The sequence below is a fragment of the Mchenga conophoros genome, linkage group LG23, assembly GCF_057382185.1.
Source record: "Mchenga conophoros isolate Kocher_MC1m ecotype Shallow Benthic linkage group LG23, M_conophoros_male_GT1.1, whole genome shotgun sequence".
In the NCBI taxonomy this organism is placed as follows: Eukaryota; Metazoa; Chordata; class Actinopteri; order Cichliformes; family Cichlidae; genus Mchenga; species Mchenga conophoros.
Genome location: NC_140547.1, coordinates 3,159,968 through 3,175,502, shown reverse-complemented (window position 1 = coordinate 3,175,502; position 15,535 = coordinate 3,159,968). Strand labels below are relative to the sequence as shown.

The 15,535-nt window shown below is 41.0% G+C and overlaps 1 protein-coding gene across 1 annotated transcript; it reads left to right on the top strand.

Moving 5' to 3' along the window:
- The first annotated feature begins 5,857 nt into the window (after positions 1-5,857).
- LOC146546384 (vitamin D3 hydroxylase-associated protein-like) lies at positions 5,858-15,192 on the top strand. The gene is made up of 16 exons (XM_085265105.1): positions 5,858-5,968; positions 7,464-7,701; positions 8,036-8,149; positions 8,495-8,635; positions 8,779-8,912; positions 9,064-9,270; positions 9,368-9,408; positions 9,534-9,658; positions 9,888-10,013; positions 10,104-10,201; positions 10,436-10,535; positions 10,614-10,657; positions 10,760-10,799; positions 10,875-10,983; positions 11,804-11,949; positions 14,875-15,192. The coding sequence occupies exons 2-16, from the start codon at positions 7,522-7,524 to the stop codon at positions 14,995-14,997; spliced, it is 1,728 nt and encodes a 575-aa protein (XP_085121231.1). The 5' UTR covers positions 5,858-5,968; positions 7,464-7,521; the 3' UTR covers positions 14,998-15,192.
- Positions 15,193-15,535: the final 343 nt, after the last annotated feature.

The following is a 15,535-nucleotide window of genomic DNA, read 5'->3' as shown; positions in this document are numbered from 1 at the left end:
CCAGAAATAACTCTCTAACATACAGTCTGCAAGCAGTCAACTTCCAAAAGAGAGTAAACTATCTTAGCAGTTATAGAAAGATTTACATGAGAATGTGCATCTGTCTGATTGGTTGAAAGAATGACACAGGGAAAGAGCCGTGGTTAAGAATTGGCACTCCCTGATTTGTTCTCCTGATAGTCTTTCCACGTGGCAACAGTCATTGGCTTACAGTGAAAGATCTCACTTGACAGAGTGCCCCGTGTGAGAAAACACCTTACCTCAGTTGTTATCAGGGATGTTTTATTGTCATGCTGATATCAGCTTTAACCGACACAATAAATTCTCTCTTTCTTATTGCAGAGAACGCTGTTAACGCTGTTTGAGACGACCAGGCCCTCAGCTGCCACACCACTTCCACCCGCCCCCAGCACTGGCACACTAACACTCAGGGAGCACCAAGTGAGGTGTGTTCTAAGGTCAGTGAATCCCAGGAAGGCGGCAGGTCCTGATGGAATACATGGAAAGGTTCTCAGAGCATGTGCTGACGAACTGACCGGAGTCTTCACTAAAATCTTCAACCTTTCCTTGTCATCAAACACCGTCCCGCCCTGCATCAAAACCTCCACCATCATCCCCATCGCCAAGAAGACAGCTGTGGCCAGCCCAAACGACTACAGGCCTGTTGCACTTACGCCTGTAGTGATGAAGTGCTTTGAGAGGCTGGTCTGTCAGCACATCAGGGCCGGTCTGCCTCCCAGTCTGGACCCCCACCAATTTGCCTACAGGACAAATCGATCCACCGAGGACGCTATCACCATAGCGCTCCACACTGCGCTGAGTCACCTGGAGCACCGAGGAAGCTATGTGAGAATGCTCTTTCTGGACTTTAGCTCAGCATTCAATCATATCATCCCGGAGATCCTGGTCCAGAAACTGTCTCACCTGGGACTCTCCACCTCCATCTGCCTCTGGATCAAGGACTTCCTGACAAATAGACCACAGTCTGTCAGACTCGGCCCCCACCGGTCCAGCACCATCACACTCAGCACCGGGTCTCCACAAGGATGTGTTTTGAGTCCCCTCCTGTTTACGCTCTACACATCCGACTGCTCGTCTCCACGTCAGCGTCTCCACTTTCTGAGAGTGCTCAGGAGGAACAACCTGGAGGAGAGGCTGCTGGTGACATTTTACAGAGCCACCATAGAGAGCATCCTAACGTACGGCATAACAACATGGTATGCAGGGTGCTCAGCTGCGGACAGGAAAGTACTGCAGAGGGTCATTAACACAGCCCAGAAGATCACTGGCTGCTCTCTGCCCAGCCTGGAGGTCACTGCAAACTCTCGGTGGCAATATCATCAAGGACTACTCTCACCCCAGCAATCAACTGTTTGAACTATTACTGTCAGGCCGACAGTACAGGTCACATAAAACCAGGACAAACAGATTCAGGGATAGCTTCTTTCCCAGAGCTATCACCGTAGTAAATAAGCACAAAACAATTGAACCTGCTTAGCTATACCATACCGTCACTGCCATTATATTATGCTGCTATTCATACTGTCATTATATTAATGCTGCTATCCTGTATATATCATACTTACTATTGTTTGAGTACTTGCGATTGTTTTATTGTACTTTTTATATTTTACATTTATATTTATTATTGAATCTTGCACCAAGGGAGTGGCACTCCAATTTCGTTGTACTCTGTACAATGACAATAAAGGCTATTCTATTCTACAAAAAATATAGAAGTATAAAAGGACATCTTAACCATACATGAAAATATTTCTCCCTAACACCATCCATTTCATGTAATAAAGCATGAAAAGGCACTAAAAGCCTGAAAACTAGAAGCATGTCAATATTAGGCAAAGGGACAGTGCTAGTACAAGTTTGAAAATATTGAAAATTAACATTAAACGATAGGTATCGAAAATAATCTGCACAAAACACACCTATATCTCTTTGCTCTAAGCTGTCTGTAACATTCGTTTTATGTATTTTACTAAAGTCAAGTCAGTTGTATTTGTACAGGCTAAAGTCATGTGTGTTTAAATTGCTTCACAGCTAATGTTTAAAAAATAAGCTCACTAGCATATAAAACAGAAACTGTGTGCGTGTGTGTGTGTGTGTGTGTGTGTGTATTTTAGTTAATGAATGGCAATGAGCAATCTGTGTTGCAACATCTATGTCCTGAATGTGCAGCAACTTATAGATACTAATCTTCAGAAAAAAGGTTTTGAGGTCAAGGTAGCTGGTGCAACCCAGTTTATTTTTTAAATATAGTTAGCATACCATGATATTTACCCAACAGCATATGTTTCAAAGTATTTTGGATGGAATTATATTATAAAAATGATAAATTACTCTTTCTGGACTTTAAAGTGGGCTAATTTCCTGTTAACTGCTCCTTCCTGATAGTTAACATGTTCCCTGACAGCACTCACTGAATTACTTTGAACTGAAATTATTGTAAAATAATAATAAGAAACCCCCAACTTATTTTCATTGATGGTGATATGAGTTAGTACATTTGCTTTTGTGTCGTATGTCATTCATTATGTAAACTTTTGGGAAAATATTTTTTTAATTTCATCATAAATAAATAATGAAAATGTTGCATTCTGAGCAGAAGATGATACAAAACTGAGAAGGCTGACAGAAAGAGTTCTATTTGCCAGGCCTAATATGATGAACCACATCCCCTAAAATCAAGAGAGTCACAAGCTCAAACTGAGTAAAAACAACAGAGACAGAGAGGTCAGAGTCAGAAGCTGTATGAGAGCCCTGGTGGTGACATCCTTTACTATAAAAAAGCTCAGAAAATGATTGCACATATTAGCAGAAACTTCCAAACAGACATTCAATGGAGTATTAAGAACAGCCTCAATGGTTTTAAATAACACAAGTGGGTTATGACTGTTGGAAGAAATAATATTTGCAAAGTATTCCCTTTTTGCCTCTTTGGCAGTGTTCTAGTAGCAATTCCAGCAGTCTTAGAGTTTGAAATAATATCTAGAGCCACAGATTCCAAGATAGTTTGACAGCAAGAATAAGACCAGGAATTAAGGTCTTCTGTATCAGAGGAGACAAAGTCAGAAGGGCCACAGGGCTGATTAAAAGCAACAGAAAAATGCGTGGCAGTGGAGGGGTTAATAACCCGACAGTGCAGAGCAGCAGCGCGAGATTTAACTGCAGTATGTGTAAAAGCAACATTGAATAACACAGGCATATGATCTGAGAGCACAGAGTCACAGATCTCCAGGTTAGTGACAGGCAGACCACATGAAAGAACAAGGTCCAGTGTGTGTCCGTGCTCATGTGTAGGGCCTGGCACGGACTATACCAGGTTAAAAGAGTCAAAAGGCCCAAAAAGTCCTTTACCAGTGGTTTATCAGGACAACACACGTATATTAAAATTGCCAGCAATAAGAACATGATCATAGTTGGGCATAATCCCAGCTGGAAAAAATGGAAGTCGTTTATGAAGTTCTTGTTTTATTTCCATGCAATAGATGAGGCGCAGAAAACCGGGTTTGTGTGACTCACCTCAAGCGAGGTAAGTTCGAAGCTGGAGAATGAAGGCTTCAGAAAACACTGCTTACATTTGTCATCTTTTTTGTAAATAGCCGCTGTGCCTCCACCTCCGCCTGACGTCCGTGGCGAGTTAAAATAGCAGCAATCCACTGGTAGAAGTTCAGACAGAGCACTGGACTCGCCACCACTCAGCTACGTCTCAGTCACACACAGGAAATCCAGATCACGGGAACCGAAAAAGTCCAGAAGATCAAAAGTGTCGTTCAAAAGCGATCTGTCACTCACCAGGCCAATCCTGGCAGGAGCAGGAGCAGGAGCTGGAGCTGGAGCTGGAGCAGGAGCAGGAGCAGGAGCAGGAGCTGGAGCTGGAGCAGGAGCTGGAGCAGGAGCAGGAGCTGGAGCTGGAGCAGGAGCAGGAGCAGCAGCTGGAGCTGGAGCTGGAGCAGGAGCAGGAGCAGCAGCTGGAGCTGGAGCTGGAGCAGGAGCAGGAGCAGGAGCAGGAGCAGGAGCTGGAGCAGGAGCAGGAGCAGGAGCAGGAGCAGGAGCAGGAGCTGGAGCAGGAGCAGGAGCTGGAGCAGGAGCAGGAGCTGGAGCTGGAGCTGGAGCAGGAGCAGGAGCTGGAGCTGGAGCAGGAGCAGGAGCTGGAGCAGGAGCTGGAGCAGGAGCAGGAGCAGGAGCTGGAGCTGGAGCTGGAGCAGGAGCTGGAGCAGGAGCAGGAGCAGGAGCTGGAGCACGGGCTTCAGCAAGTCGAGAAATCCGACGCAGCGGCCTCAGGTTTCACGGCGGAGGTCATCAAAGCCGACCACGACTAAGCAGATGTTGCCCCCCTGGTGTGACAGGTGCCTGGGAGGGGTGCGATCCTAGATCCTGCAGCTTATAACGGTATACTTTCATTCACGAGTTCACAACAGTCTTATTTCTTCTACTGTGTTACCTATTAGTCATTTTGAGGACTAGTAACCCACCTGTATATTGAAATAAAGAGGCACAGATCATGAACTTGTTTACGTTTCAACTGCAGGATTTATTCTGCAGATTTGCCTCCCAGGGGGTTTACGCTCCTCCCGGCCGCTATGCGCCACCTAGTGGTATTTTTTAAGTAATGCCATGGAAGATGTAAAGTGTAATTAGAAAATACTGATTTAACACTGAACGATATAACAAAGACCAAATTATAACTGGGGGGTTCCCTTTTTTCCTTGTATGAAGACATAAACTGAACTAACATCCCCATAAGCCTTTTTATCTCTTAACTTTTTAACTATTAGTGTAATCCAGATTTACCAGCCACACATTTCAACTTAAACACAGATGTTAACCTTTTACACAGACATCAAGCAGACATCAACAGGATCCAGAAAATGCCGAGACACAAACGATCTTGGGAACAATCCATGCGGTGGTCAGAAAACAGCAGAAAAATTCCTTCGGGAAACCTTTAGCTTCAACAGCCAATATCATTAATGTAAATTGCAATACAAAGTTATGTGAACGTAGTTTCAAAAGGATTACATCCAAGGCTTTTATTGGTTGTGAAGTTATTAAAGTTTAAATCGTGTAACAGATACATATATAAAATAAAAAATATGAAATGTTGATTTGAAAACATTGAAAACATTAAATAACACCAGCTACAGTAGTGGTGGTTTGTTGTTCAGGAGAACAGTTTCCAGTATGTTGGCTGATCAATTTTTTGCGTTTAAAAATAATCGTTACGCTGATTTAACGCTTTACAAGAAGTGTTTTTCATTATTATTTTGTATTCATATTTACATACACTTTTATATTGTTTATTGTGTTGTTGGACAAGAAATCTTTTAAGTCAACAGTGATACAAATTTAATGGGATTTAGTTGCATTTAATTTGTAAGTGTAGCCGGATGGGCTACTCGCCTTTCTTTTTCTCTCTCTCCCTCGCTCGCTCTACTGCGCTTGCTCTCGGCTGCGCCACTAGGTTAATTGGGAACCCACCTGCATATTGATTGCAGGGTGGCGCCAGTCCATATAAAGTTAAGCCTGTCACGGCTGGGGCGGCAGTCGTGTGGAGGGTGAGAAAGGAGGATCCAATAGCAGAGGTGCAAGTGGGTTTTATTTACAGTGCACAAAACCAAGGTGTGGGCAGAACCGAACATAAACCTAAACTGGGAAAACTAATACGAAATGGAGGACATAGAGCGAGGAGCAGAAAGACACGAAGAAACATGGAACAATGTAGACTACACAGGAGATTCACAGAGAAACACAGACGACGCGACGAGAAGCACAGGCAGACACAAAATATAAATACACACACCAGGTAATCAGGAAACGGCACACAGGAGGGGACACAGCTGGAACTAATGGGCATAACGAGACACAGCCCTACAAAGTAAAACAGGACACACACAGACTGTTTTACAACACAAAACTCGGGGACCTGTACAGAGCACAGAGGGAGACACAGGTAGGGAAAAGAAACACGACAACCAAACCCCAAGAACTAATACAAAAACAGAATAAACTAGAAAATAATAATCATAAACTCAAAGCGCTGGGTCACCGACCCAGGACCATGACAAAGCCGGTGTTCTCCTGGTTTATTCCTCCCATCCGTTTGGCAAAAAGCAGCAGCCAATGCTGGCACACCACAACGGATTGATCAGCAAGCGAGTAGATCATATGACAGCTACAGCGCGGCAGTTTGTTTTATTCCGGCGTTGCGGAGAGAAGTGCTCCAGTTATCTCCACCCGTGAGAGTATAGCGCCTCCGGTCCTACTACTTTTATTAGCATTCACAATTACCGGAGGTTAAGGTTATATTTATCTGTTGTTATAGGGTTTGATTGCTGCCTTCACATCTCCCTGGCAAACTGCCCGACCTTAATCGGAAGAGTGAAACGCCTTCCCAGCTGCTGTTGTGAGGGCTCCTCCTCGGTGGAGCCTGCTGTCTTGTCTCGTCGTGAAACTGTAGGCTTACCTTTTTCTGGTTCGCCTGGTTTTATTTTATTTTATTCTGGATTGTTGCTGGAGTTGTAGTTGACTCGTGGGGCGTACGCCTTCCAGTATTGTGTGCGTGCGCGCGCGCGTGATTTCTTTAATTAAAGTTGGTTTTAGTTTTTTATGATCTGTAGCGAGCCGGACGCTCAGTGTCCTTTTATTCTTTTAACGTATTTCTGTGTTTTATTTCGGTGAACGGAGGACGTGCCAGTGGCCCTGAGACCTCAGGTGGTGGGTCATTTTCGCACTTTCTTTTGTACAGCACCGGGTGGGCTGTAGTGATTTTCTTCTTGCGGTGCGTCGTTGTTGACAGTGTCCTAAAGTTTTAGGACACTGTCAACACGACGCTACATTTGATTTTCTAATATTTTATTTATTTTTGTTATAAATAAAACAGTTTTAATATTGGAGCCAATCTGCCTCGGTGTGCATCCTTGAATCTGTGCGGCCTCTCTTTATTCCTTTTATCTATTTTTCTTAAATATATATTTCCTGGGGGTGAAATTCCCCTATAGCGTTGTCATTTTATTATTCTTTTATAACTCCGCCGACCACTTGGTCACATAAGCAAAATGTTAAAACGTAAGTTACCACAAACTATTTTTTAATTTTGCTGAACAATAAATGTTTGTCAGTTAACATTTAGTATTTCTCACTCAGAAAAATCAAGCTATTCTTACTGCTGTGTACTCACAATGAATAAGTTGCTCTAACTCAGCAATCTTAAGTAAGCTGTACTTTTCTTTAAGGCAGAGATTTTGCATAATTTATTTACATTCTGAGAACTAATTAGATTTTACATTTTGGAATGTGGCTTATTATTAAAATGAAAGGACATGTTGCTGTGCATGTAGATTAGGGAAGCTACGGTACACAACACGGCCACGCCTAAAACAAGACAAGCCTGTCGTCGTGTTTAAACATCTGACTGTTAGGTCCGCTTGGATTTTTGCATCTTGCAGCCACAGGGCAAAGACGAAAGCCACGCAGAACACTGAACTGTTTATTAAGAGAGTGAAGATGGACAACTGGACAGCGGCTCTGCTCACTGGTGTTGCCTGCATTGTGGGATACCTGGTTGTGCGGGTGAAAAAGATCAACAGCCTCCGACAGGCAGAGGAAAAGATCAAGAGAGCCAGAAACAGGAGAGACGAGAGCTTGCAGCGGGCAGAGCAGGCGGTGCTCCGGTACAAACAGTCGGTGAGAGTTCAGAGCTTTGGGGATTTTTCTACTTTCTCTTTATCGATAATCTCAGCTAATGATCTGCTTTTAGTTTAACCTGGCAGAGGTGTAGTTATTAAATACCAAAATACTGGCACTTTGCAATGTCTCCATGCTTGAGCATGAAAATGAAAGTTATGACTGTGCAAACCGTTTAAGTGCAGTGAACTCATTGCTGTGTTTGAGAAAGTTTGTAAAAAGAAAAGTGGAAGGAAGAATCCTGAATCTGTACATGGATGTGGTTCCGTCTCTTTGTTGCAGCCTTTAAAAGAAATAATAACATAATGATTCTGTGTGGGTCTGTGTCTCCTAGCATCCGACAACTGACTCTGCTTTCATCCTGACGCTCTCCCTGTCTGAGCTGACACAGCAGCTGAACGAAGGTTTACTGCGCCCCGAGGATGTGCTTTACTCTTACATGGAAAAGGTTCAATATCCAGCATGACACAAATCTTTCATAATAGATCAAATACAGCAAAAGTCATTTTTAAACAAGTAATCATTTAAATTACTCAGACTTATCTTAATGTTGTTTATTTTTGACATTACTCCTACTTACAACTCACTGCTTTTTAGTTCTTTTTACACAGAATTGTCTTATTACAGTTAAAGTTTAGACACACTGGATAATAATATTCATATAAGCAACACAGACTGATGTGTCAAGTAATGTCTGTGTTTCCAACAAGAGTTTAATATTTTACAAAGATTAAAATCCCTTTAGGTGAATAAGTTAATCTCAAACTGTCTGTGCTTGTTTCCTTTCCAACAGACTCTGGCTGTAAACAAAAAGCTGAACTGCTGCACTGAAATTTTGCTGGAGAGTTTGGACCAGCTGACAACTGTTGGCTCCAACAAGGATGGTCTCTTGTACGGAGTTCCAGTTAGCGTCAAAGAAAATATTACATTTAAGGTATTACAAAGGTTATGCAATGCAAATTTCAGTTACAGTTAAAGTATTTCCCATCAGTATTTATAAGTATGGTACAGTATTCTCGAGCATCATAGCTCAGGTATTTGATGTAACATTATCATCTTTGTTTTTTCCAACACTAGAATCATGACTGTTCTTGTGGTGTGATCATTAACCTGGACCAGCCCGCTGAAAAGGACAGTGTGCTCGTTCAAGTCCTGAAGAAACAAGGAGCTATTCCCTTTGTGAGAACCAACTTGCCTCAAGCTCTTTTAAAGTACATCTTTTATCAGTTACTCACATAAAAATCTACAGCACATTTAAAACTGAGTGCATGTGTTAAGTTGCCTTTGTCCATTCCAAATGTGCAAATAATGAAAATATGAATGAAAATAATATGCAAAGACTCATTAACTGTCTGTTGACAGCTATGACTGCAGTAATCCTATCTACGGGCAGACTGTGAACCCTCATAACCCCCAGAAGACCTCTGGAGGTTCATCTGGTGGGGAGGGGGCTCTCATCGGGGGAGGGGGCTCTCTGCTTGGTATAGGCACTGATATAGGTGGCAGTATCCGTATTCCTGCATCCTTCTGTGGAATCTGTGGTTTCAAGCCAACTGCAGGTCGGCTCAGGTGGGTCTCATTCAGTCAGTTTCCTGGAAATTTATTACACATTGAGTTACACTGAGTTAAACTCTTGTCTTTGTTAACACTTTTGTGTAATGATTAGTTTACAGGGCCTTCGTCCAATTTATCGAGGGCAAAAGTCGGGTAAGAAACATATGTACTTTACATATAAAGTAAATGTAGTTACATAACCACTGTATAGCAATATTTCACAGACACAAACTGTCTCAAATATTTGAGTCACTGCTTTATATTTCGTATGAAACTAGTGCCGTCATCTCCTGGACCCATGGCAAGAGATGTGGACAGCCTGGCTCTGTGCATGCAGGCACTTCTTTGTGACCACATGTTTTCTTTGGACCCCACTGTTCCACCGTTACCTTTTAACATGGAGGTGTGTCCTGTACTGTGAGGTTCATATAATCTGTTAATGATTATTCTTTTGGTTAAAAACTACAAATTAAGCGGATACATGGTTGTCCTAACGCTTCACTTTATATTACTCTTACCTCACCTGTTATTAATGTCCTGAGATACAGAACTAACTTTACAGGCTGTAATCTTAACCTTTGCAAACTGATTATGTTTAATTGACTGAGGAAGTAAAAAAGATTGACCCTTAGATATACAGAAGCTCCAGACCTCTAAGGATCGGTTATTTGGAAAGCGATGGCTACACGCATCCATCTCCAAGCATGGCCCGAGGCGTCAGAGAGGTCAAAGCTCTGCTAGAGCAAGCAGGACACACAGTAAGACGTCACCACACACACTATGATCACTGTCAAGCCACGTATGTGATATGAGTCATAGGTCCTTAGTGTTGATATTTGTGTCTTTAGCTCGTCCCTTACTGTCCACTGAAGATGGATCAAATTTTCCCTGAACTATTGATAAAGGGTTTTTTAGCAGATGGAGCTACCACCGTGCTACAAAAACTGTGAGTTGTTCCATTTAATAAGTCAGTTAGTACCATTTGTTTTCTAAACTTAAATCATCTAACATTTAGAGATTTTGTTTCTTTTTAGTTCTAACCACTAAACATCACCATGCTGCCATTGTCTTTACGAGCAACATGGGGTTGTGGTTCTTTTTGAAACCATTACAGTAATTCTCAGTTCAGTGTCTCTGAACAGACTGTTTTCTCCTGTGCCAATGATCTCTTTCATTTTAGGGAAGGGGGACCTGTGGACCCTTGTCTGGAGCCTCAGGTTTTTCCTTGCGGCTTTCCCAAGTGGTTGAAGAAAACCATTTCATTCTTGCTCAAACCCGTGGTGAGTCCTTGGTTTAACAGTTAACTTCACAGTTCAGTCTGATAAAACATTTATAATGATGCTGATTTTTTTTGGCAGTTTCCTCGTGTTTCTGCCAACTTTGATGCTCTTTGTGGAGTTGGGTGAGAAAGTATCCTTGAAATTCTTCATTTGTGCTTGAATCGTTTCTTTGTTACATTTCCATGTGCTAGGAATTATATCCAAACATTCTGCTTCATTCTTAGATCTGTTCCAGAGCTGTGGAAGCAACATGCTGCTGTTGAGGTACTGTCAGCTGATGATGCATGGTCACGTATGAAAGTCTGAAGGTGAAATTGAGATTTCCTGTGTTTTCTTTAGGACTACATTCAAGAGACAATAGCACATTGGAGGAGCTGCAACATTGATGTGCTGCTGTGTCCTGTGATTGGACCAGCCTACAACTTCTTATACTGTGGCAAACTTTCAAGTATGATTAACTCAGTATGACAGACAACTTAGTTTCTGTATTTATCACTTTGTTTTCAAAAAAATGTAATTACAGGACTTTAAAGATGTTTAAAGTGTGAAGCAAAAGTCACAAATTAGATCAGATATTGTTACTTTAATAGTTTCAGAAAATTACAAAGATATGTAAAATATAAAAGGCAAAAGATAACAGTAACTAATAAAAAACACTTTATTTTTCCAGTTTAATTTTTATTGTGTTTAGTACTTCTATTTGTAAATGAAGTTTAGCTAAAGTGTAATTCATGTTGTAGTGGATTCAGCGGGTTTCATCACTGGGGAACTGGATAGACATGATAAAAAAAAAGAATGACAGTGTACAAAACATGTCTGTGAACTCAGTCATCCAGGTCACTGTAGTCTAAGGAGCTTGGAAAGAAAAACATCATTGCTGCTTGTGACTTACACCCGTTTTCACACCTTGGATGGTGTGATTAGGTATAGGATCAATGGGTGGTCCATGACCCTCTTGGGGACACTTCCATGGGGCTTAAAATCTGGGACTCTCCACCAGCTGCTCTTGGAACTGAAGAAGCTTCTCGAATGAGAGGTGAAACGTCTTCAAGAAACCTAAAGAAGTCCAGACACTTTTATTTCCAAGCTCCTTAGTGTACAAAACAGTTACACGTTATAATACAACTGAACTTTGAAAAGAGGAAAAAAAGAGACATTTCATCAAAGATGAGGACGACTCTCCAGACATTACTTGATTTAAAAAGTAACCTGGGTCTGGATATAGAGTAAGTAAGTAAGTAATTGTTTTGTCTTTTCTGCGTTTTAAGCTGCTGTTAGCTACACGATACTCTACAATCTCCTTACCTTTCCTGCGGGTGTAGTCACTGTTTCCACAGTGACCACAAAGGATGAGGAAGAACTCAAGCACTATAAGGGCTGTTATCAGGACATGTGGGACAAACTCTTCAAAGAGGTAGGCAACATGTACCAGTGAGATAAGACTGAGTGAGAACATAGAGCCAGATTTACTAACACGTTGTGTCAGGACAAACTTTTGGCATGAAAAAAAATAGATTTTTCCAAAGCGAGTGCAGTAAGAAGACTTCAGTTAAGAAGTGGGGGCTCAGAGACTTTTGTAAATGATCCATTTGCACGTGTTTAATGTTTATATCCACGCTATAGACTGCGTCACTATTTTCCTCTTCTGGCATATGAAGTGAAATCAGCTGATTGCAGCACATGTGCAAGTGGAACCATTGAGCAGGATCGATAGGCAAGCAGACTAACAATTCCAAGGTACAGAGCTACCAAGCCACTTAATGCTAAATTTGCTCAATAGCTTCAGAGATGACCTGGAGCCTCTAACCTAAAGGAGTCACACAATGCCAGCGGCAACAAAACTGCTTCCAGCCAGAGGCGGAGCCAGACATTTGAAACACCCGGGGCTTAGCCCAAAGAGTAGTATGCATGTGGGATTTTTTTTTTTTTTTTTTTTTGGGGGGGGGGGGGGGGGGTGTAGAAATGACTGAAAGATTAATAGGCTCTGTTCAAAAAAGAATGACTTCATATAGGGAAAAATATATATCACATGTGCAGGACACCTTAAACTAGTTTTTTAATTAAGCAGCAAGGCAGAACAAGGTCAGGGCTGTATCAAGACACAGGGACTAAACCCCAATTCAACCAGACCCAGAACTGATCCAGAATTAAAACAGGACTACAACAGTTCAAAATCAGGACTACTGAGGACTTAACCGAGACAGAACCAGAATCAGAACTAGATGATAGCACTAAAAATCATCATAGACCTGCACTACACTTATTTTTTAATTCTACCAAAGTCCACTATTTAGATTGAGAAAAGTTTATATAATTATTTAGCCTTGTTGTGCAAACAAGCCTGCAGAACTTAATAAATACAGAATTTGAAAAATAACAAACCTAAAAAGAAACACTAGGTACGAGATACATGAGGACCTGTGATACGGTGATACTTTTGGTAAACAACCATTTGACTAACATGTGTGTCTCACCTGCTCTTGTTCATCTGTTCTGTCCTCGTTCTCCTCTCTCTCCCTCTTTGTGCTGACAATCATCAAATATACAGTTGAAACCAGATATTTACTCTTCAGATAAAAACACTTTTTTAATTGTAACATCAAATCAGACTAAATGTTTATTTTTTTAGATTGATAAATATAAAAACATATTTGTTAACTTTAAGAGTAAAGAGAGAAACTATCTGTATTTCTTAATTGCAAATGGCACCAAATTGTATTCAAACTTGAGCCACATTTATGGAGCTCCACAGTTCTTTTCCTGGTGTTTTGGTTGATATCTCTTGATTTTCCCATGTCACAGAAACAGGCTCTGTGTTTTGCCTTATATGCATCCACAGCTGTGCCACCAGTTTACTCACATGGACTCTACTAACCTATCAGAAGCTTCTTCAGCTCAGAATGGAATCGTCTGGAGTTTTCTTATTAATTAACAATAAATTTAGTGTACATGTACTCCTAAATTTGATGAAAGTGATAAAAATAGCTCTGTCTCTCTTTATTCTGAAATTTAACTAATTCAAAATATATTTCAATATTTATCTAAAACAAAAATTTACTCTAAATTGATGTTGTACAGTAAAAATGTTTTATGTTTTCTCCCTAAAGTGTATGTAAATATCTGGTTACAAATGTGAATATCCTGCTGTGTACTGAAATCCCTCTTGTTTTGCATAGAAATATACTGAACAACATACAAAGCATAATATATAAAATAACATTTACCTGAGTTTTTTCTTTGAAAGAACCCTCGAATGTCCATTCTTATGTTTCAGTACATAACTGAAACCGATTTAGTCGGGGAGGGTAAGAACTGAAAATATGAAATAAACACACGTAAGCTAAGACTCTCTAAAAAAAATAGCATTTGTTCGGCTTTTCATTTTGCCATTTGTTGATTCACTTGAAGAGCAAGTAACGTAATATTGGTCAAGTGATCAGTTTCATATCAATCTTTCGTGATGCACCGTCATATTTACATTATTTGTACGGTACGAATTATTTGCTTTGGTACCTGGTCAAACTTAAGCTCTCCTTAATATGGCTGGCTCCGTCTCTCCAACAGCGCACTCACGGGCAGCAGCTGCCCCGCCCCCTCGCTCAGTCGCTTAGTGCCTGAGCTTGGATCATACCAATATCAGGGGGGGATTCACGCACAGTCGTAAATTCCCACAGTGTGCACTATGTGCTTCGAATATTGTGTGTACTTTTTGTTTTATACAGTTGTCAGCCAGACATCTAACTATGAAAAATTACACTCCAAAAGACCCCGGGCTTCTGACAAAACAACCCGGGCTTAAGCCCCGTAAGCCACCCCCACGCTCCGCCCCTGCTTCCAGCTCTTCAGTTTCACAGCCTGTGCAATAGGGTTCAAAGGGAAACGGCCAAAAAATGGAGAAACAGGGAGGAGGACAGCACTGATCCTCAGAAGAATCAGACCTTTGATGGACATTAAAGCAATGTATTTATGTTGATAAACTTTAAAAATACATTTTTCCTTAATAAAGTTTTATCACACTCCACTTAAACAGTTATAATTCCAGGAGTGTAAACAGCACACGGTTTTCAGCACATCAGCTGTGCTCCAACAACCGTTACTTATTACTGGTGGATCTACACAAGTTCAGCTGCATGCACTTTGACAATACGTGAGATTACAGATGAACACATGTACACACATGACTTCCCCATGAATTCAGCAAATCCATTTTTTTTCTAGGTAAACACCTTTCAGCACTATTTGGGGATTGTGCTCTTTTGCCCTGTTTAGTAAATTACACATTTAGGTGGTGCGTTCAGCTGCTGAGCATTAAGTGACAGGAGTGTTTTTTTGTGTTCAGGCAGTGTCCGGTGGCGAGGGTCTACCTGTGGCGGTTCAGTGTGTTGCTCTGCCGTGGCAGGATGAGCTCTGCCTGCGCTTCATGAAGGAAGTGGAACAACTGGTCAAAGAAAGCAAGAAGTAAAGCTGCTTTCTTTCTCAGTCTCACAGGAGAGGCTGCAGACTTGAGAGGAGACATGTTAACTTGAGTATTTCCTGTAATAATGAGCTAATGGTGTCATAAATAGTGGAGTATTCTCTACACTACAAGCTTAATCTGGGCACTTTTTGTTTTTTGGCTGTTTGTTGAAGGTTAAATAAAAGGTAATTGTTAAAATTACACATTTTTTGTTCTTATTGTTGTAGGTCTTTTGTCGTATTACCATCCATTTCATGTAATAAAGTATGAAAAGGCACTAAAAGAACGAAAACTGGAATCATGTCAACAGTAGGCAAAGAGACAGTGCTAGTACATGTGTAAAAATGTTAAGAATTAGCATTAAATAATAAGTATGTAAAGTAATATTACTGTTTGTGCACATAATTCTACGATTTACATTGTATACATATACAAATTAGTACATACTACATTTGCTTTTGTTTACAACAACAACAACAACAACAATAACCTTTATTTATACAGCACATTTAAAACCAGTGGTGTACCAAAGTGCTTAACATAC

Bases quoted from the DNA above. Each gene is read 5' to 3' on its own strand.
- LOC146546384 (XM_085265105.1), top strand. From the start codon at position 7,522: ATGGACAACTGGACAGCGGCTCTGCTCACTGGTGTTGCCTGCATTGTG. The intron at 7,702-8,035 runs GTGAGAGTTCAG...TGTGTCTCCTAG, and splicing joins TGCTCCGGTACAAACAGTCG to CATCCGACAACTGACTCTGC. The intron at 11,950-14,874 runs GTAGGCAACATG...TTTTGTGTTCAG, and splicing joins GGGACAAACTCTTCAAAGAG to GCAGTGTCCGGTGGCGAGGG.